We start from the raw sequence: 20,427 nt of genomic DNA, 5'->3' as shown, positions 1-20,427 counted from the left end.
ACATATCCCCTGGAAAGTGTGGCTTCCTACGGAATTAGACAAGGCATTAAAGAAAAACATGTTCTTCTGACACTTGTTCTAAAGAGAACATCCCCAACTGGACAGAGTAGAGCAGTTTTATCCTCAAGAAAGCAAGGAGATCAGTTACACCCAATGTTTTTCTCTCTTGTGCCCTCAAATTTCTGGGCCTATCTTCACTAAGAAGCCTTCCTATACACTAACCAGGGAAGTGTTGAGCTTTATCCACTTCAGCAAATTTAAAACATTAGCTGTTTTTTGCAAAGAGTATGTCTTTCCTACCTACTCTCTTTTACCTCAACTCATAATCAATCACAAAATAGTCTTTCAAATTTTGTAATCCAGAAAAATGTCAGGTTTCCATAGTCACTAAATTAATGGCACTAAAGAACAATACTAAATACTATAATATTAACGCTGTTCAGTTGGTACTACACTACTTTGTATTAAAATTGTTGGATTCTGGACTAAATGCAAGAAGGTACTGGCCTTAGTTAGCAAAAGGACCACATTTCTAATTAGAGCATGCATCCCTAAATCTGTTAAGACTGTGGAAGCAGAAGGAACTTGAGTAGAAAGAGATCTGGTATAATTCATCTTTTATCCCTTGCATCTAGCATAGAGTAAATGTTACTATACACTTAAGGTATGTATTCGTGTACTGAGACAATTCAATAAACAGATGACCAATGATATAGCAAGTAATCCAGGCAAATACCAACATTATAAGGATTTTAGTTTTTTAAAAAAATAAATGCTTGTCAATTAAAACTAAAATACAATTACTTTCCCAAAAGTATAGAATCAAATTCCAACAACACACTTTGATACAATACAGCAAAATGTTTGATATGGCAAATTCACACAGAGGGTTAGTTAATGTAAGATCACATTCTTTTGTGTGTCCTGGGGGAATAAAGGAGGTAAAGAATTTAAGTAGCTTAAAATATTCTCTTTAGAGCATTTACCATTACAAGGTAATATAGAAATTTGATGCAATAAACTGTATCTTGTTCTGAAAATAAATTGTAATTATTGAATCATGTTGCTAAATTACATTTATTATCATTCAGTTTTTAATATCTATATATACCTATATAGATATTCCTAATTCACAAGATTTCAAATACAGAAAATTTAAAAATCAGATAAAAAGTAATGTGACTAAAAGTACATGAATTTTCAACATCCTTTGTTTATACGTTAAAGTCCCAAACTTTATAAAAAGTTAAAATACTGATTATTTAAAATATTTCTCCCATTGTTTTTGTTTCTCACGAATACAAAGTGGGCTTAGAAATACACCACCAATTGTAGGCACACAGGTCTCTCCATCATTGCTGTAAAGTGATTGCTGAGTTTAATATTCCTTTCCAATAATACATCAATGTCAACCATTTAAGTTAGTGAAAAGATTCTCTTAAAACATCAGTTACAGACAGAAATACTAACCAATTTAGTAATGTTTTTATAGTACTAGCAATAGAGATGTCAATCATATCCTATTTTCTTCCCTGGAGATTTGGATTAAAACAATTTTATCCAATTTATTCTCAACCAAAGGAAGAAATAAGTTCTGTTGAATGCAATTTCTCCAGGAACCATTTTCTGGTATGACAATATATAAAAAACTTCCATTAAACTAAATACATTTTAATATTTACAGAATTGAATACTATCTCTTGTGATAAAGTGAGACAGAGCAATACTAGGTAAGTCTAGTAGCACCCAAATCAGTATTACCCTGAAAATGTTCAATAATGTGTAACATGTGTTATTAGTGAACGGTTATTTTCTACATCATTCTTGGCAAATATGGACCAAGGACAGAAAAAAAGAAAGAAGATATATACATGCAAAAATATTAAAACATATACCCCCTCACCTTCAATCTAGTAGTATAGATAAGCCACTCACAAAATATAGTAGGCCTCACAGCAATAATATCTCTACATATTATTAATATGAAGTTGGTTAGGAACTGCTATCACCCCTTAGTGGTAGCAGATAAATTTTCTTTATAAAATAATATAAAAGAGAACATACCTTTGCACTGATTTTATTTATGGCTTTGACCTCCTGAGAGGATGCATGCCTGGGATTACCTCTCCAGAAGCCCTAGACTCATAGACATTAGGCCCTGTTTAGCGAAAGGAATCCCTCAGGATCACAGTTTTTCTCCCTCAAGTCAAGTGCAAAGGGTGACAAGACTATCATAAACAACTTATTAAATGACATAGTTCCCCCCAAAATTTGGATGTAGACTGGAGGATTTAAGGCACATACTTTTCTGAGCTGAAGACACTGCTACCTTTAAAAAGATCATGACTAATGAAAAAGCAAAATTGGCTGCTATTAAATTCATCACATTAATGTTACAGAGTATAGTGTTTAATACAGACAGTGAAGGTCAAGTGCTTCTTTACTATACAGAGGAAAGCAGAATCATGTATTGCAGATCATGCTGCCTAAAAACCTATACAGTAGCTTTTACTGTTGTTGAACTCTCAGCTCACTCTTAAAAGCTCACTATTTTGAACTAAATGGGTAGTAATAGTTAAATTACTATATATACAATTAAATGTTTTGGATAAGAAGGGGGTCATTAAAAATTAGGTATTTCTAAATGCAGCTTAATTTTATATACTCATACTATAATTGACATAGGTTAGCCTACAAAAGGTCTTATTTAGAATAACTTTTTATGTAAAATGCTTTAAAAGATCAAACTTTATTTGCAGAAATTATCTGTTTTGTGGGTGTTTTTTCCATAGTCCAAAGGTAAACATTAACCAAGACTGTACCACAAATTCCAGGTTAATGAGGTATTACTCCCTTTGGAAAGAGCAAGGTTGGCTATAGGAAAATCTTATTACTTGCTGGCCCTTCAATATGGAGGGATGTGGGCAATATCCCAATAGCAGAAACTAAAGAAATCAATGAGAAAGGCTTTCAGATGGTAGTCTGGCAACTTAATTTTAAAACAATTCACTATTAAAGAACTTTCTTTGCTCAGGGATATCCCTGGTAACTTCTATTTCCCTGCCCTTTATTGCTTTAAAAGATTTCTTTCATTTCACACTCCAGCAATGAGCTTTTTCCCTCTCTTTCTTGTTTAAAACCGATATTCACAATGTTTGTGTGGAATTGGTCTGCAGTGTTATACTGCACTAGTGTGAACTGTCTTTAACTTTTATTTACATCAATACAAAAATTTCTCAAATTTGAGTTACAATTTACAATGCAAGTCTTTTCTTTCAAATTTCATAGCCTAAAGTTCCAGGTATCAAGAATTTTAGAATAAGAGACTCCTCTGGCACACATTTAGAAGTAAAATATGAACGGTAACCCCCAGACCTATTTCCCCTAGTCAAATACAGGGAATACTGACAACCCTGACTAGCTTGTCCTTAGGTCAGCCATTCTCTGGCACCATGAAAGCAAAATATAGTATTAGCTAATTTTCCTAGTTCCTAAAATCCTAAGACTATTTCACCTCTCAGTTTCATAACACTGAGAACTGGATTCTAAGGATAGAGACTACTAAGAATGATCAATGTATCCATTTCAATTTTAAATATTAGCACTGAAGAATTTCATTCCAAACACTTAAATGCTTTGGCTAAATAGTTTTATCCATGTAAGTTTTGGTCACTAAAATTGTCCAAGTAAGAGATAAACATACTTATTTCATTATGAAAATTAGTGCATATTCTATACATCTCAAAAGATACAGTTAAAGTTTATTAACTATAGTTTAAACACAAATATGTGACTTAACTAAAGAGATATAGGCTATCATTTTAAATACAGAGTGAGCTATATGATTCGGGAGCTGATTATCTGGTTTCTAGAATATCAAGTCCCTTATATCTCACCTTCTGGTTTAATTTCTAGTCACCGAGAAAGGGAAGGTAGGGGGAAAAAACAGAAGGAAAATCTTGGGAATTATTAGCAGCTCTTATAAAAGGTTAAAAGGTAAAAAGCTCTTGTAAAAGATGTTTTAAAAAGATAAAACAACTATAATGTAGATTTCAGTAAAAGTCACCAAAGACAGCTGGACACTGATCTTAGGTTTTCAAATGCACATATAGAGAACCACAGCGAACATTTTGTTGATAGTATGCTGTATACATCTACATTAGACAGCAAGAGCTAGAAACTGGTTCTGGTTAGACCTATTTACGCATCTGTAAAAGCTCAATCAGTGCATCTTCTTTCTGGGAAGCTGGAAAGAGGTATGTTAGGTTGAACACCATATTTACATACCTATCCATTTTTTTCTTTTAACAAAGATTAACTCTTAGAAGATTACCCAAGCTGTTGCTCAGGTGAAGCTGGTAATGAATTTGAAAGTAAAGTGAGGCATTTAAGCCAGAAAAATTTGGTCCTATTCATTTGAGGATGTTACTATGAATACATTATTTATTTTCTATGAAAATATTTTCTATATCTAAACTAAGTCACTTACAAAACATTTTGAGCTTGCCACTTAGGTACTACCTAAGTCATCTTTACTATTCATAAGTTTATAGTATATAACTTGCTGTGGTTCAAGTGGAGAAGTAAACAAGACTTATTACTTCCATTGTAAGATATAATCACCCATGTATACTTTGCTAGGCAGTAGAAATATACTAGATCATGTCCACAGACATAGAAAGTTTCTGAATCGAAAGGAAAAAACAATCTTACTACATTATAACAAGGGGAAGGGATTTACTTTATAGCAGCGTTTCACAACTGCAGTCATGAAACTTTCATGTTGTTTCATGAATTAACATATAATAAACAGACAAACCCTAAACTATCCTACAGTATATTTTCTTCTAAAGTAAAAAAAATACTACATGTGACAAAAACCTAATACATATACATATCATTACTGTAAAACAATCTACTTTAAGAAATGATGTGCCCATTCATGAATGCCAGCCAAGTCAGAAGGGAGGCCACCTCCTGTTTGCAATGCATTTCTGATCACTTCTGATCTGTGTATTACTGTATAGGTAACATTTACCAAACATGCTATTATAGATTAATGACCTAAGATTGCTAGTATGTGTTGTGTATCTTATTTTATAATACCAACTTGTTACTGAACTGTTACTCAATTTTTATTGCATATTAAGCTGATTAATAAAAATTTGATCATTTCTAATAGCAAGTAATCTGTAAAAGCATTTTTCTTCTATACTTTAAGTTTTATCTAATACTTTTCTATCAATATAAAAAATATTAAAAAAATATTCCATGGTTAAACTGGTTTTGACAATTTTTCTATTGTGTACAAACATGACTGCTGCCCAAATTTTATTTGGTTTGTTGTGATGTTTTTCTAGTGCCTTTTTAAAAATCTAGAGAAAGTTATAGTTCAGTACACACAGGCAATAGTCATAACTGTTAAAATTTTTAAGTCATTTTCCCACTCCTTTATGCAAGATATAAAGAAGCTTACGTAAATCTCTATTCTGTCCAAAGAAATCTGAGAGATTTTTTTCAATCAAAAACTGAATGATCAAGAGAGTGGCCTCCCATTAAGTGTAAAAGTGATTTGCGAGGGGTTTACTTCATGTTTAAGCATAAAATGAAGGTAAAGTGGTCATGAGCTCAGGTGTCAGGTATATAATTGTTTACCTAGTTCTGTTAAAGCATATTTCAGCATTCTGCATAGTATGGCAGGCTATAGGCTACTCTGGCATCATCTCTTGCATAAACTTCCAAATCCTAGCTAGGATTTAAGGCACTAGAATAGTCATTGCTGGATTACCTAAGGGTAATAATAATAATATAAAATAAAGGAGCAGAACTGAAGAGTTTTAAAATTCCACATAAGGTTATATCCCTTACTTTACCAGATAGTGGGTCAGAAAGGTTTAGGGTCTATGTAACCATCTGTGAGCTTATCTGAATAGCTCTGTAATTTAGACATATGGGCAATATATGAAAAGAGTGGTAATTCTATTATTGTATAGTGTTCAACCTAAACCCAAGGACAACTCTGGTAATAATTACAGCTTTGATCATTTCTGTCTTCATCTCAATTGTTAACACTGATGGTTTATTATAGCACTGCTCTTCAGAATGTCCTAGTCTGCTGTGGGAGTTATACAAAACTTGAGTGAAGATTACAAACAATCAGCCAAATACAAAACGGCTATTCAGAGTGAATTACATTTAAAAAATCCAAACATGAAAATGGACTCATTCCTGCTAAATGGGTAGATGATACATAAAATCTTTTATTTATATCACCTCTGACTCTTTCATGGACATTCAAGATGAAGATAATGTTTCTAGTGAACCTCAAAGTCTACTTCCTTTTCTAACAACCTTTTCTCAGTCTTTTAGTGTTTCACTCCACTCTGCACTCTTCAACCAAGAAGAACTTTCTGCATTCTGTGTGCAGCAACACTAGCTTCGTCCTCCGAGTCAGATTCGCTCTGGGATGTGGAACTGCAAGGTGAAGAGCATTCTGGTGAACACAAGTAGTGCATCAGGGGGAGGCGGTACTTCCCACAGAAGTCCACAAATTTTATCTGTCTGACACAGCAGTCAAAGTAGACTCCTGCAGAGAAGGAGGAGAAAGTATAAAGTAATCATTACAAAGCAAAGAATTACAGTTTCTTTTGCAACCATTTCTCCAGCATTCTGAAGCAATGTCATGTACAGTCTTCTGTTTTGAATTTTAAGCAGAACTAGTAGATGTTTCTATAGCTGTTTATAGCTATTTATAGTAATTTGGCTGCAAAGGGGCAGCCAGAGTTACCTAAAAGGGAGATGGTATTAAAAGGACACTGTTTATTAAGCTTGTTTTCTCTGGGTGATTTGGTAGGCAATGCCTGATAGTACTACCCTACTGTCAAGAAACTTAAAAAGCTCACAAAACTTCAAAATTTGCAAAAGGAGACAACTTTTGGTATCCTTGTTCTTATGTTTTGAGAAGCAAAATGAAAAACAAAATGATACCTTACATTTCCACAGGTTTTAAATCTACACACTTCAAAGCTATTTCATGAATAGTCTCACAAGGTTTTCACACAATTATATATTGTTAGGTAGACTGAAACCAGTACTTTTTAATCCTCATCTAAGAATATTTTTCCATTTATTTTTAGAGTGGAAGAGAGAGGGAAAAACAGAGCGAAACACCAAAATTTGTTGCCTCCTGCACGGGCCCTGACCAGGGCCCAGGCTGGGAAGGAGCATGCCCTTGACCAGAATCAAACCTGGGAGCCTTTGGTCCGCAGGCCAACACTCTATCCACGGAGGCAAACTGGCTAGGGTTATTTAGCTCTTTTGATTCCTAATTTTGATTTCACAGTGCTCTTGAACTGTGGCCCTTCAACTAAGTAAAAATACATTTAGAGCTGAGAGAAAAGCAGAGGTTGCTGTATCTCAGGGTTCTAGCCACTCCTTGAAGATACCGCACATGTCTAACCCAGGCTATCACAATGATTGCAGTAAAACTGGAACATCTAAAACTCTGGGTCAAATTGCCTCTCTAGAGAGGACTCTCAACCTCTATAGCTTACCTAAATCTCCTCTGGCACCAACAACTCTGTGTGTGCCACATAAAGAACCAAAATAACAAGATGTGGTCCAAACAAAGAAATAAATTTCTATTTATTTTTCCTTAACACTCACCCATTAACTTCCTAATTTTTTTTTTATCCTATAGTAAGTATAACTCATCCTATATAATAAAAGGCTAATATACAAATCGACCAAACAGTTGGAACAACCGGTTGCTATGACATGCACCAACCACCAGGGGGCAGACGATCAACGCAGGAGCTGCCCCCTGGTGGTCGGTGCACTTCCACAGATGGAGGGCCACTCAGTCAGAAGCCAGGCGCAGCGGTGGTGGCAGGAGGCTCTCCCGTCTCTGCGGCAGCGCTAAGGACCCCGAGGTGTCCTGGACTGCGAGAGGGCACAGGCCGGGCTGAGGGACCCCCTTCCTCCAGTGCACAACTGTTGTGCACCAAGCCTCTAGTAGTTTAATAAAGGAAATTCAAGGTATATTACTTTGAACAATTTAGGAAAGTAGATATATGCAATAAACTGGTCAATCAGTATTTACATACCCACAAAATATGTTAGCTTCCTAAGGAAGTAACAAAATAAAGCATTATAGATTTACCATGAGCTAAATAATACAATATTATCTTGTCATTCATAAGATCTCAGACTACACAGATAAAATGTCTCATAAAATATACAATTACTTTTGCTTAGAGTTCAATAACTAATGAGTCTGAGAGGGGAAAATGTCAATGGTTCATTTTATATATTATCTCAAATTTTAAACTAATAATTTAAAATGCATTTTTGTTAAGTAGCAAATCAGTATACTGAAGAAGTAATTCAGAAACAAGAGAAAAAGTGAATTCTTATAGAGGTCCATTTCCAGAAAAGGATAGATTTAAAGAAGAGATTAGATAGAGACTACTGAGTCTGAAGGCCTGGTGTGAATGTTGTCCCTTGTCATTGTTAAAGCCAACTTAGGAAAGAGAACCAGAGAAAAGCGTAAGCACTTCTAATTTGGCACAGCACAGCAATCTATATACTTCTACCAGGTGTACCAGCTAATAATGCGGATTTTGTAATCTAAGAAAACACGATAATTTCAAGAGAAACATCAAAGGTGCTTTATTCAAAGTAATGTCCATCGCTAGCTACACATTTCCTCATCTTTCAGGTAATTTGTGGATACCATCCCAATAGAACTTTTCTTGTTTTGAGGCAAACCATTCCACTACTTCATACATTTTGAAGTGCTTCTCAGAAAGTGTGTGTGCCATGGATTGGAACAAGTGATAATCTGAAGGAGCAAGGTCTGGTGAATACAGCGGGTGGGTTAATACTTCCCAGGCAAGATCTTTTAATGTGTCTTTAACTGGTTTTGAAGTGTGTGATGGTGCATCATCATGAAGCAAAATTACTTTGCTGTGTCTTCTGTCCCATTCTGGTTCTTTCAAGATCAAAGCGTGGTTCAAATTGATTATTTGTTGTCGGTAGTGGTCAGTATTAACAGTTGCACCTGGTTTTAGAAGCTCAGAATACACACCTTCCTGATCCCACCAAACACAGAGCATTATCTTATTTACAAAGCAATTTGCAGTCAATGTTGATGGTTGACCTGGATCAACCCATGATTTTGTGCATTTGGGATTCTCAAAATAAATCCACTTTTCATCGCGTCACAATCCGATGCAAAAAAGATTTTCTTTCGTGCCGTTGCAGCAACATTTTACTGATGACTTTTCGGTTTTCCATTTGTCTTTCATTCAGTTGATGTGGCACCCATTTTCCTTCCTTTAAAATCTTTCCCATTGCTTGTATATGATCAGAAATTGTTTGCTGAACAACGTTTAATCTTTCTGCAAGTTGTTTGTGAGTTTGACACACATCTTCATCCAATAATGCTTGTAATTGTTGGTCTTCAAACTTTTTCGGTTGACCTGGACGTTCTTTGTCTTTCACATAGAAACTATCACTTTGAAAGCGTTTAAACCAGCATTCACAAGTATCTTGAGATGGAGTATGTTCACCATAAGCTTCCCGAAGTATACGATAACTTTCAGCAGCACTTTTCTTCAAAATAAAGAATTAAAACTTCCCGCAAATGCTTTTTTTGGCATCAAATTTGACATTTTTAAGTGTAAAAATATCTATGATGGTAACACCTTCAGAAAATTTGACATATGAAGTTTTGAAGCTTGCTGTTAATACAACAAAATAGCACACATATCAAATCGCATATATATCGACATATGTGTAACTCCATCTATTGAAAAAAATCCGCATTAGTAACTGGTACACCTAGTAAGAGTGGCTAGAAAGGCCCGAATATTGTTCTTTTTGAACCAATAGTGTCTTTTTTTCTCTTGATATTCTTTGAGGAACTTAAATGATTTTCTCCTATTTAATAAACCTTATAATGGTTTCAAGACATGATGGGACTTCCTAGAAAAATCTCTGATCATAATTATATATCATTTCCTCAGCACCTATATTTATCCGACAACAGTAGAAACCTTTCTGTACCCCCAACAAATTGAATTTTTTAAGTAGTAGTCTTTTATGAGGGAGCCAAAATAAAATGACCTGGTATCAGTCACCAACTCCCACCCACACCCCCTGGCACTCCACACCCTTCATAAACTGCTCTCAATGAATCTTTTATAAACTGTTTTCTCTCATTATTCCCCTAATTGTACAACTGAGCCAAATTATTACTCATTCAACATTCTGCTCCCTACTGATGTTTTATCTCCAATTTTATTCTTTCCTTCTGAAAAGTTTCTTATCCTCAATCTTACCCTATCAAAATCCAACTCATACGTCAAGAATCATCTCATCTTTTCCAGATGTAGTTAAATGTACTCTCTTTCTCTTTTGATTTCCAATACTACATTGAATTCCTACTTCACTCTGCCTTACATTATAGCATTTGTTTCTCTCCATATACTCTAAACCAAAGAAATTTTGAACCATAGATTTAAAAGAATATAAAATTCCAAGGTACATTCTGAAATTGGCACACGTTCTGCCCATTCATATATCTTGGATCATACTCTATAAAGGTACCTGATACTCAGAATGGTGATTCTAAGTAGCTAAACATTTTAGAGATTCTTTCTAGGCAATTAGGATTGTTATGCTTCTTTTTAAAAATATATATATATTTTTATTATTGATTTCAGAGAGGAAGAGAGAGGGTGAGATAAAACATCAATGATGAGAGAGAATCACTGATCGGCTGCCTCTTGCACAACCCCTACTGAGGATCAAGCCCGCAACCCGGGCACGTGCCCTTGGCCGGAATGGAACCTGGGACCCTTAAGTCCGCAGACCAATGCTCTATCCACCGAATCAAACTGACTTGGGCTATTATGCTCCTTTTATGTTTCCTCTCATTGTACAAATCTTATGACAGTTCCAAAACAGGATAAGACTTTCTGGGTATTTTCCTTGTGTATGAATCATAAAGGACTATGAAAAGAATAGAAAGAAAGGAAAGAAAAGAATCAAATCCAGAGAGGGTCTTAGTTTCTGGTAAAAGGGTGAAAGGATGAGGGAAACAGAAACAGAGACTAATTGCCTTTCTCTGAAAGAAGACAGCTAATGAAAACACTGAGATCATCAATTTTAAAAATAGCTAAATGAATGGAAAACAAGGACACTAAATTAGCTTACCTCCACACTTTGGGTTTGGGCAATTGCTGGCTAAACTCAAGTATCTAAGAAGATTCCCAGGAAGATCACAGGGAGTGTAGGAAATATTTCGAATTTTAATAGTCCGAGCAGCTAATTCCAGGAGAGTTGGAGGATCATAGGTTAAATCTCTAACAAAACGAACAACCAACGGATTTCCTCGCAAACTCAATTCTTCCAAATGAATAAGGTTGAGGATCTCTCGAGGCAGGTATGTCAGCAAGTTATTGTGAAGACTGAGGGATCGAAGCGAATGCAACCTGGAATGAGTGCAGTACAAAAATCAATGACAGTAAGCAAGATAACTACCAAGAAAGTTAAGTTCTTCACTTAACCTGATTTCCCCATAAGAATGTGCGATTAAGATTAGGTCAATGGAAATAAAACTTAAAAGTGCTGAAACTAGATCAGAGTATAGATTTGTAAATGTCACGATGGGCTTTTGCCCATGGACTCTCAGACAGTACAGAATACTTAAGAGAATATTCTGATGTACTAGATGAAATATAAATGCTAGATTTAAACATTTTGGGGGGATGTTTTATCATCCAGATAACCAAAAAAGGGAAAGATTCTAAATGCAGCAGGAATCAAGACCCTCCACATTATCCATTAGGATAGGAATGCTTCATATCAAATATAAAATTAACAAACTCCCTTAAAAACCTAGGAAATCTCTGTCAAATGAACACTCTATTTTTTATTACAATATACAAATATCGTTAGAAATAAACCACAGCCTTTAAAAAAAGTAACATTAAAAATAAGCAACCCCATTCACAGCAAACATTAACGGTGATTCTCATGTAACATCTAGTTCTTTCTACCTATAAAACATGTGGGTGAATGCCAAAACAGTAATTCCTAAGCATGTATCTCTATCTATAATAAAAGCCTAATACGCTAATTAGACCGGACAGCCGAATGACCTTCCGGACATCCTTCCAGACAAAGCCACGGTGGCGGGGGCCGAGACAGAGGCAGTTAGGGGCGATGAGCAGTTAGGGCGATGAGGCAGGCAGGCTAGTGGTTAGGAGCCAGCGGTCCCGGATTGCGAGAGGGTGCAGGCCGGACTGAAGCACCCCATCCCCCACCCCCTGTGCATGAATTTCATGCACCAGGCCTCTAGTGTATACATAAACTGCTTGAAACTACTCACTGTGAAAGCTGAGGAGGTACACTTTGGATTCTGTTGTCACATAATACTAAGTAATTTAGAGAAGGCAGATTTGCTAATTCTGGCGGGATTTCTTTGATGAAGTTTCCTCCAAGATATAAACACTCTAAACTGCAAAGATAAACAAAAATAAAAAGTAAATAAACCAAAGCTAGATAAGATACTCCATTTCCTTTATTACAATGAACACATTTCATTTATTCATTCAGCAAGTTTTACTTAGGATCTGCTATATGCCACACAGTCTCTAGAGAAGTAATGCAATCTTCAGGGAACTTATAAGTAAGCAGACAAGACACACCAATATTAGGCAATATTATCAATACTACCTACTGGTTTTATTTTTGTTTGCATTTATTTCATTGAATCCCAGCTCTACCACTTACCAGTGCAAGAATTTGGGCCAGTTATTTAATCTTGTTATGCTCCAGTTTCTTCTTTAAAATGGAATAATGTTATTATATATCATGTTAAGTGCCTAGCCAACAAATATGAACTAGACATCTACCATGCACCATTCTAGGGAATTTAGTGAAAATAAGACAAATTACTTGACCTTAAGTAGCTTACATTCTAGTGAGAAAGACAATAAATCAATGAATTTGTATATATTTTGTCAGATAGCTTTAAGTACTCTAAAGAAAAAGGGAGGTAACCAGATGTTGATGAGAGTGATCTTCTAGAGAGGGGGGTCATAAAGGGTTTCCTGTAGGAGATGACATTTGAACAAAGATCTGAATGAAACGACTGAGTAGAAATCCCTGAGGTAGAAAAACGCTTGTGTTATAAAAGAAGAACACAGCCAGTGTGGGTAGATCAGGGAGCCAAAGGTGGGGCAGTGACAGTCACAGAGGTCAGAGAAGTAGTCTAGGAAGGGCAGATCAGGTCCTTCAGACCTCAGTAAGGACTCTGAATTGTATGAAGTTGTGCTCTTTACAAGAGCTATGCTTACAATAGAAATACCTCAATATATAAAAAGTGAAGGGATGTACAAAGCAAATCTCTACCATTTCACATCTGGACTACTACAATAGCTTCCAGTCGTGTGCTTCCATTCTTCCCATGACACCCCCTTCTCACTTCAGCACCTATTTTCCACACAACAGCCAAGTTATCCTTCTAGAGCAGCAATTTCCAACGGGTCTGCTACAAGAATTTTAGAAACATGCAAAACCTGACCATTTTGTCAGGGGCACTGACCTCTTTTCCCTTAGACTGTCAAATAAAAAAATGACAACAGCCAACACAACAGTTGCCATCCCGTGTGAATGAATCAAAATTATAACTTTTTTTTTGTCAGAGTGGCAAGAAATATATTTTTTGGTGTGCTGCAAAATTTTAGTAATTAGTTTATATATGCCATGAGATAAAAAAGGTTGAAACTCACTGTTTTTGAGTAGAATTCAAGTACATCCTTTAGAAATTCTTTCAGCAAGAGCCCACCTTAGTTTTTATCTTTGAGTCTTTAGTCTCTGACATTTTTATCTCCCTCCCTCCTTGTTAAGTAATAAATAGGTTGGCTGGGCATTAAATTCTAGGTTGATAGTGACTTTTATTAGCACTAGAAAGTTATTGCTCCAATATCTAATTTTAGCCAGTATTAGTATATTGCTCCTTTGTAGGTAATCTGGTGTTCTTTTTTAATTAGGAGCTTTTAGAATCTTTTTTATTTAACCTGATTGTTCTGAAGTTTTATCATGATCAGTTTGAAGTACTCTTTTTAATTGTGGGAAATTTTAAACCAGTATTATTTCAAACATTCCTTTCCTACATGCTCTCTATTCTCTTTCTAGAATTTCTAGTAAATAGCAGGGGAACTTCAGAATCAATTCTCCATGTTTCTTAACATTTCCTTCATACTTTTGTGCTACAAGCTATCTTTCAGCCTATTAAGTTCATAATTACATTTTTTCATTTCTAGGAGTTCTAACTAGGATTTTCATAACTGTCAATTTTTAAACTTCTTATTCTTGCTTCATTGATGAAGTTCCCTCCTTTACCTCTCTGACATTAGAAATCACGCTTATTGTAAAGTCTTTTGTAGGTAGCCTTATTACATGTATTTTCTAGGTTTAATTTCTTCCATTTGTTGAATTTCTTATCTTTACTTCATTATCTCGCCTTCCTTAATGTGTGGTGATTCAAAATTTTGTCATTTTAAAAACATATTAATGATACTCTTTTTCTATTTCTGACTGTGTAAATCTCTTAGATTTATAATGCTTAAAAACAAACAAGTTTAATTCCAATGTTATTTTTTTGTCTTTCAAATATTGTCTGTATCAAAAATCAATTGTCTGTATACAAGACTAAATTCTCCTACATGTAAATGTTGAAGCACTGGTTTAAAAACTTCCTAGGCAAGATTTTTTGGGCTTAACAAAAATGGTCTAAGTTAATTAATGTTCAGTTATTCAGAAATCTCTGTTTTTCAATGATTAGAGCGAAGAGAACAGAAAAATTAGAATCAGAATAGAATATTTGGATTGCCCCCCCCTCAAACAGAAACTACACTGGAAAAATAATTACTTTAATGAGAAAACTATCTGGGAAAAATATTTGCTAACTTGGAAGTTTTTTTTAATATAAAGGATTAAACAGTTAAATAACAACTTGCATTATAGTCTACTGAAGGAGAAAAGAAAATGAAAAAAGGGGAGAGTGAATGAGAGCAAATTTAAATATTGTCTTTTCAATTTAAGTCAGGAAGCTAGAAAAATTAGTGTCTGGTGTCAGTTACTACTCAATGACTTTTTCTCTCAATATTTTGGAGTGGGTTGGGAGGCATACAGACAAAGGGTGCCAAACCTTAGTAGTTACTGTGACTTGACAGAGAAGGATCTGGTGTTCTAAAATACAACCATGCCAATGATTTCAAGATTATATCAATTCTCTTTTGCAACTGATGGGTGTCATTAATCAGATTACACAATCAGCATATTAAATGTACACTTTGAGGCTTATTTCTCACTTTGAAACTCAAATAATTCCCAAAGTTCTAGGGACATGAAGCCTTTAAATTACTTGTAAAATTAAATTTCCAAAACACACTCTATTGTTTCCAAACCTACTTTTCTGTAAAAACGAAGGAAAACTATTGTTGAATTTAAAACAAAACTGTAGTATTTAAAAGTTCTTATGTTCGTCAGCATTGCACCTCTGTTGATCAGGCTTGGAACAATTCTATTTTTTCAGTGTTGGACAGATACAGAAGACAGGAAAATCATTCACAAAATTTATAGAATTCTTCCTTTCCTTTCTGTTGACCATTAACAGATCATCCTTAGATTTGTTTCTTGAAAAGTATCCCAGTTCTCCAATCCTTAGTAATACTGAAGCAGGTGGCTTTTCTCTATCAAAGGCCAATGACCCATTGAAAAAAATATAGTAGGGTCCGTTAGTGCCAATCAACTTTAACCACAGATATAAGTAGAAAATGCTTTTCTTCTCCATCCAAATAAAAGCGACATTACTAGTAAATATAACGAAAGTATACAATAGTTCTATAATTACTGTTAAAGGGAGATGAAATTACAGTGAACATGTTTATAGACAAAAAGGCAGAAAACAAAGTCAAAGAAAGAAAGAACCATATATGTATGGATAAAGGAAGTAATTTTCTTGAGATAGCATCCTCATATTGAATTATTTTCAAACACTATCACTGACTACAGGCTTTTAAAGTGCATTATATGTTCAAAAATAGAAGCACAAATGGAGGAATCATCCCTTGGCACTTGCCCCAAACTAAGGCAATAAAAGAAAGAAATCAGAGGGAAGAAGTTGAGAACCAGAGAAAAACTCAGTATGTGATTCTAAAGGGGAGAAAAACATTTTTATTTAAACTTTATCACTTCCTATTTATCATCTGGTCCAGTCGCTTCTTTTGTAAGATACCAATTAGCTTCAAAACACTCTAGGTCAGTGGTCGGCAAAGTCATTAGTCAACAGAGCCAAATATCAACAGTACAAGGATTGAAATTTCTTTTGAGAGCCAAATTTTTTAAACTTAAACTTTTTCTAACGCCACTTCTTCAAAATAGACTCGCCCAGGCCATGGTATTTTGTGGAAGAGTCACACTCAAGGGGCCAAAGAGCTGCATGTGGCTCGAGAGCCGCAGTTTGCCAACCACTGCTCTAATACAATGTCCTCCTTTCAAAATTCTGACCTTCAGTCCTTCTTGCCTCTGGGCTTTCACCTGTGCTGTTCCTTCTATTTGGACTGATCCCTCCCCACCCTCTTCTAGTTAATTCATACTCTTCCTTCAAAAATTCAATTCAAATATTATTTGCTCAGAAACCAAACTACATCAGGCAGGCCCCTCTGTTATTTCATTTCAAGACACTCTGTATGTCTTCACAGAACTTACAACAATTGTAATTAAATAATGAGGTTTAATGTCTCTTGTAGTATGTTAGCTCCATGAGGGCAGCAGGATCATGTTTACCACGGTACCCCCAGCACCTGACACATGGTAGGTACTAAATAAATACCCGTGATGAGATGGGTATGAAGACATATCTTGTCCAAACGCCTCATTTTACAGATTAGGAGGCTGTAGTGAGGATATATTAAGTGATTTGCCTAAGGCTGGGACATCAAGAGTCCTTATTCTCAGGCCAATGTTCTTTTCACTACATTTAGCTCTAAGGTCCCTCCCATCTCTAACATTCTGTTACCTCAGAAAATTCAAATAAAAGCTGTGAAAATATTTTCAGACGAAAGACACTTTTTTCCACTTTGGACAACCCACTTGTTCTTGCACTATTTCTTACTCTCCTGCACAGCACATTTAAGGGACTTTTGCTACCTGTGTCTCTACTTCTTCCGTGCATTTAATTCAATATACATTAACTGAATAATGAGGCAGACCTGAATCATCAGATCAACTGTCATGTACACAAGGCATTATAATCAACAGGATAAATGCAATGGTGGGATGAGTGAGGTACACAGGAAGTACAGTATAGATCATAAATTAGTTGTGGTCCATGAAGCAGTAAAGAAAACAAAGATATCACCCTCCCGATGGGTTTTGAAGGATGAATAGGAATTTACAGGCAACTTTTCAGGCAAAAGGAAAAGGATATGTACAGAGTTACTGCATTCATTCTATGCATATTTATTGTATGCCCATCGGTGCTGGTAAAATGCATGGCTCATTGAATTCCATAAGGAGTACAGTAGTTCCCTTTTATTTGCAGTTTTGTTTTCCACAGTTTCAGTTACCTGTGGTCAACTGTGGTCCAAAATTATTCAATGGAAAATTCCAGAAATAAACAATTCATAAGTTTTAAATTATGCACTGTTCTGACTAGTGTGATGAAATCTAGTATCATCCTGTTCTACCCGGCCTGGGTTGTGAATCATCCCTTTGTCCAGCATATACACGCTGTATACACTACTCACTCATCTGTCACTTAGTAGCCATCTCAGTTAATCAGATCAACTGTCACGGTATCACAGTGCTTACGCTCAAGGGACATTTACTTAATAAGGGCTCCAAAGAGCAAGAGCAGCGATGCTGGCAATTCTGGTATGTCAAAGAAAAGCTTTAGAGTACTTCCTTTAAGTAAAAAGGTGAAAGTTCTCTACTTAGAGGAAAGAAAAAAAATCGTATGCTGAGTTTGCTAAAATCTAAGGTAAGGATAAATCTTCTATCTGTGGAATTGTGAAGGAAACAGAAATTTGAGATAGTTTTTCTGTCCCATCTCAAAATGCGTTAAGTTATGACCAAGTGCTTAATTAATACGGAAAAGGCATTAAATCCGTGGGTGGAAGACGTGAGCAAAGACTACATTCACGTTTATCTCAAGTATGTAGTTATAGTTGTTCTATTTTATTATGTTACTGTTGTTCATCTCTTACTGTGCCTAATTTACAAGTTAAACTTTATCACAGATACGTGCATATTGAAAAATACATAGTATAAACAGGGCTAGGTACTATCTGAGGTTTCAAGTATCCACCAGGGACCTGAAAACACGGCCTCCTACAATGGGGGACCGTGGTATTGCTGTTACTCGAGAACAGGGAGCAGTAAATGTCCTAGAAAAGCAAGGTTCAGATCAGAGTACACGGGATGTCTGGCTAAAAGGCACAAACTTTGATCTATAGCAGCGATTTGCAACCGATGTACCGCCAGAATTTTAAAAACATGCAATACCTGACTATTTGGTCAGGGGCACTGACCTCTTTTCCCTTGTTGTCAAATAAAGTAACAGCCAACACAACAATAACCGCCTGGTGTGAATGCATCAAAATTACACGTATTTTTTCCTTGTCAGATCAGCAAAAAAAAAAAACCAATACATTTTTTGGTGTCCCGCAGAATTTTGGTCATTAGTTTATGTGTGCCAGGAGAAGAACAAGGTTGAAAACCGCTGATCCAGGGGTCCTCAAACTTTTTAAACGGGGGGCCAGTTCCCTGTCCCTCAGACCGTAGGAGGGCCGGACTATAGTTTAAAAAAAAAACTATGAACAAATTCCTATGCACACTGCATATATCTTATTTTGAAGTAAAAAAAAACAAAACGGCAACAACACCCGCATGTGGCCCGCGGGCCGTAGTTTAGGGACGCCTGCCGGCTGGTCTATAGACGGGGGATACCGCCAAGGACTACAAAGCAAGAAAGTGACAACACTTACATTTGTTTGAGTGGCTACCGTCTGACTCACTCCCTCAGATCCAAGAAAGAGAGAACAACTGCCTGGAAGATCTGCTCGGGGGAGATACAACCGACCAAAGGCGGCCACACTCGGCCTCACCAGGTTCGCTGAGCGGGCGGGGCAGTGCTCGCCGCGGTGCGTTCAAGGGACAGAGGCGGCTACGGGACCACGAAGCCGCGCCTAGAGCAGGCCCGGCGCCCGCGGACGCCGCTCCCGGCCCCGGCCCCGGCCCCGGCCCCGGCCCCGGCCCCGGCCCCGGCACCGGCCCCGGCCCCGGCCCCGGCCCCGGCCCCGGCCCCGGCCCCGGCCCCTCCGGCGGCGACCCGCTCACCTCCGCAAGTTCTCGATCTCGGCCGGGATGGTCTGCAGCTGGTTGCCCCCCAGGCTGAGGGTCTGCAGCGCGCGCAGCTCCAGCACCGAGGCGGGCACCTCCTGGAAGCAGTTCCCGCTGAGGTTGAGCACCTGGAGGCTGCGCGCGAGCGGCGACCGCGCCAGCCCCTTGGGCAGCGCGCCGGGCCCGCCGAGCCGGTTGTTCTTGGCCAGCAGCGTGCGCAGGCAGCGCAGCGCCAGCAGCTCGGGCCCCAGCGCCGTCAGCGCGTTGCCGCTCACGTCCAGCAGCTGGAGGTGCGGGAAGCCGCTGCCCAGGGCCCGCGGCAGCGACGCCAGACGGTTGTGCGGCAGCAGCAGCCGCAGCAGCGCCTCCCGCGCGCCGCGCCGCTCCTCGCCCCGCGACTCCAGCTCGGACTCCAGCGTCTCGGGGGACACGCTGAGGCGGGACAAGTTCAGCTCGGCCTCCCCGGCCGTGGTCACGGCCGCCCCGGCCTCCTCCATCCCGCCCGCCGCGGGGCGCGCGGCCCCCGGAAGCCGGAGAGCGCCGCGCGCGACCCCCCAGGCCCGGAGCTGCGCGGCCCCGGAACCTGAAACAAGAGCTTCCTCGGAAGAGGCGGGCCCGGACCTTAATCCCGCGCGTCCCCGCCTAGTCACGCGACCCGGGCGCCGGGGGCACGCCGCTCCGGGGCCGGGCTGCGTCTCACGTGGCACGCGGCGTGCGGGGGGCGGAGGCAGAGACCTGTGGGCTGCCACGTTGCTTTCTCCGCCGCCGGGCAGGGTTTGGTCAGCCGCCCTTTGTAAGGTCCCCAGAAACAGGACTGGGCAGGCAGGGTGAGGGGTGGGAGAAGGAAGAAGAGCCCTCCTGGAGGGGCCACTCCCACTTAGTCAAGAGAAAAAGGTCAAATTCTTTGGTAACTTAAAAATTTTGGAGTTCTGCTAGGTTAAATAATAAATAGTAAATATCTAGGTATTTTGAAATAACAGGATGCTGAAGCATGAATTAATCTGAGTT

At 37.9% G+C, this 20,427-nt stretch overlaps 1 protein-coding gene across 1 annotated transcript; it reads right to left on the bottom strand.

Annotated features, from left to right (window-relative positions):
* Positions 1-735: 735 nt before the first annotated feature.
* Positions 736-20,033, bottom strand: LRRC58 (leucine rich repeat containing 58). Its single transcript, XM_008146645.3, has 4 exons — positions 19,417-20,033; positions 12,398-12,526; positions 11,221-11,498; positions 736-6,586 (listed from the first exon to the last, which is right to left on the bottom strand). The coding sequence occupies exons 1-4, from the start codon at positions 19,914-19,916 to the stop codon at positions 6,393-6,395; spliced, it is 1,101 nt and encodes a 366-aa protein (XP_008144867.1). The 5' UTR covers positions 19,917-20,033; the 3' UTR covers positions 736-6,392.
* Positions 20,034-20,427: the final 394 nt, after the last annotated feature.

Source organism: Eptesicus fuscus, chromosome 3 (genome assembly GCF_027574615.1).
Source record: "Eptesicus fuscus isolate TK198812 chromosome 3, DD_ASM_mEF_20220401, whole genome shotgun sequence".
NCBI classification, from domain to species: Eukaryota; Metazoa; Chordata; class Mammalia; order Chiroptera; family Vespertilionidae; genus Eptesicus; species Eptesicus fuscus.
The sequence above is the reverse complement of the archived record's forward strand: the minus strand, read 5'-3'. Positions and strand labels throughout refer to the sequence as shown.

Coding starts and splice junctions, on each gene's coding strand:
- LRRC58 (XM_008146645.3), bottom strand. CDS start 19,916: ATGGAGGAGGCCGGGGCGGCCGTGACCACGGCCGGGGAGGCCGAGCTG. Junction 11,499..12,397: donor GTACCTCCTCAGCTTTCACA/GTGAGTAGTTTC, acceptor CACTCATTCCAG/GTTGCATTCGCTTCGATCCC. Junction 6,587..11,220: donor CCCAAACCCAAAGTGTGGAG/GTAAGCTAATTT, acceptor CCTTCTCTGCAG/GAGTCTACTTTGACTGCTGT.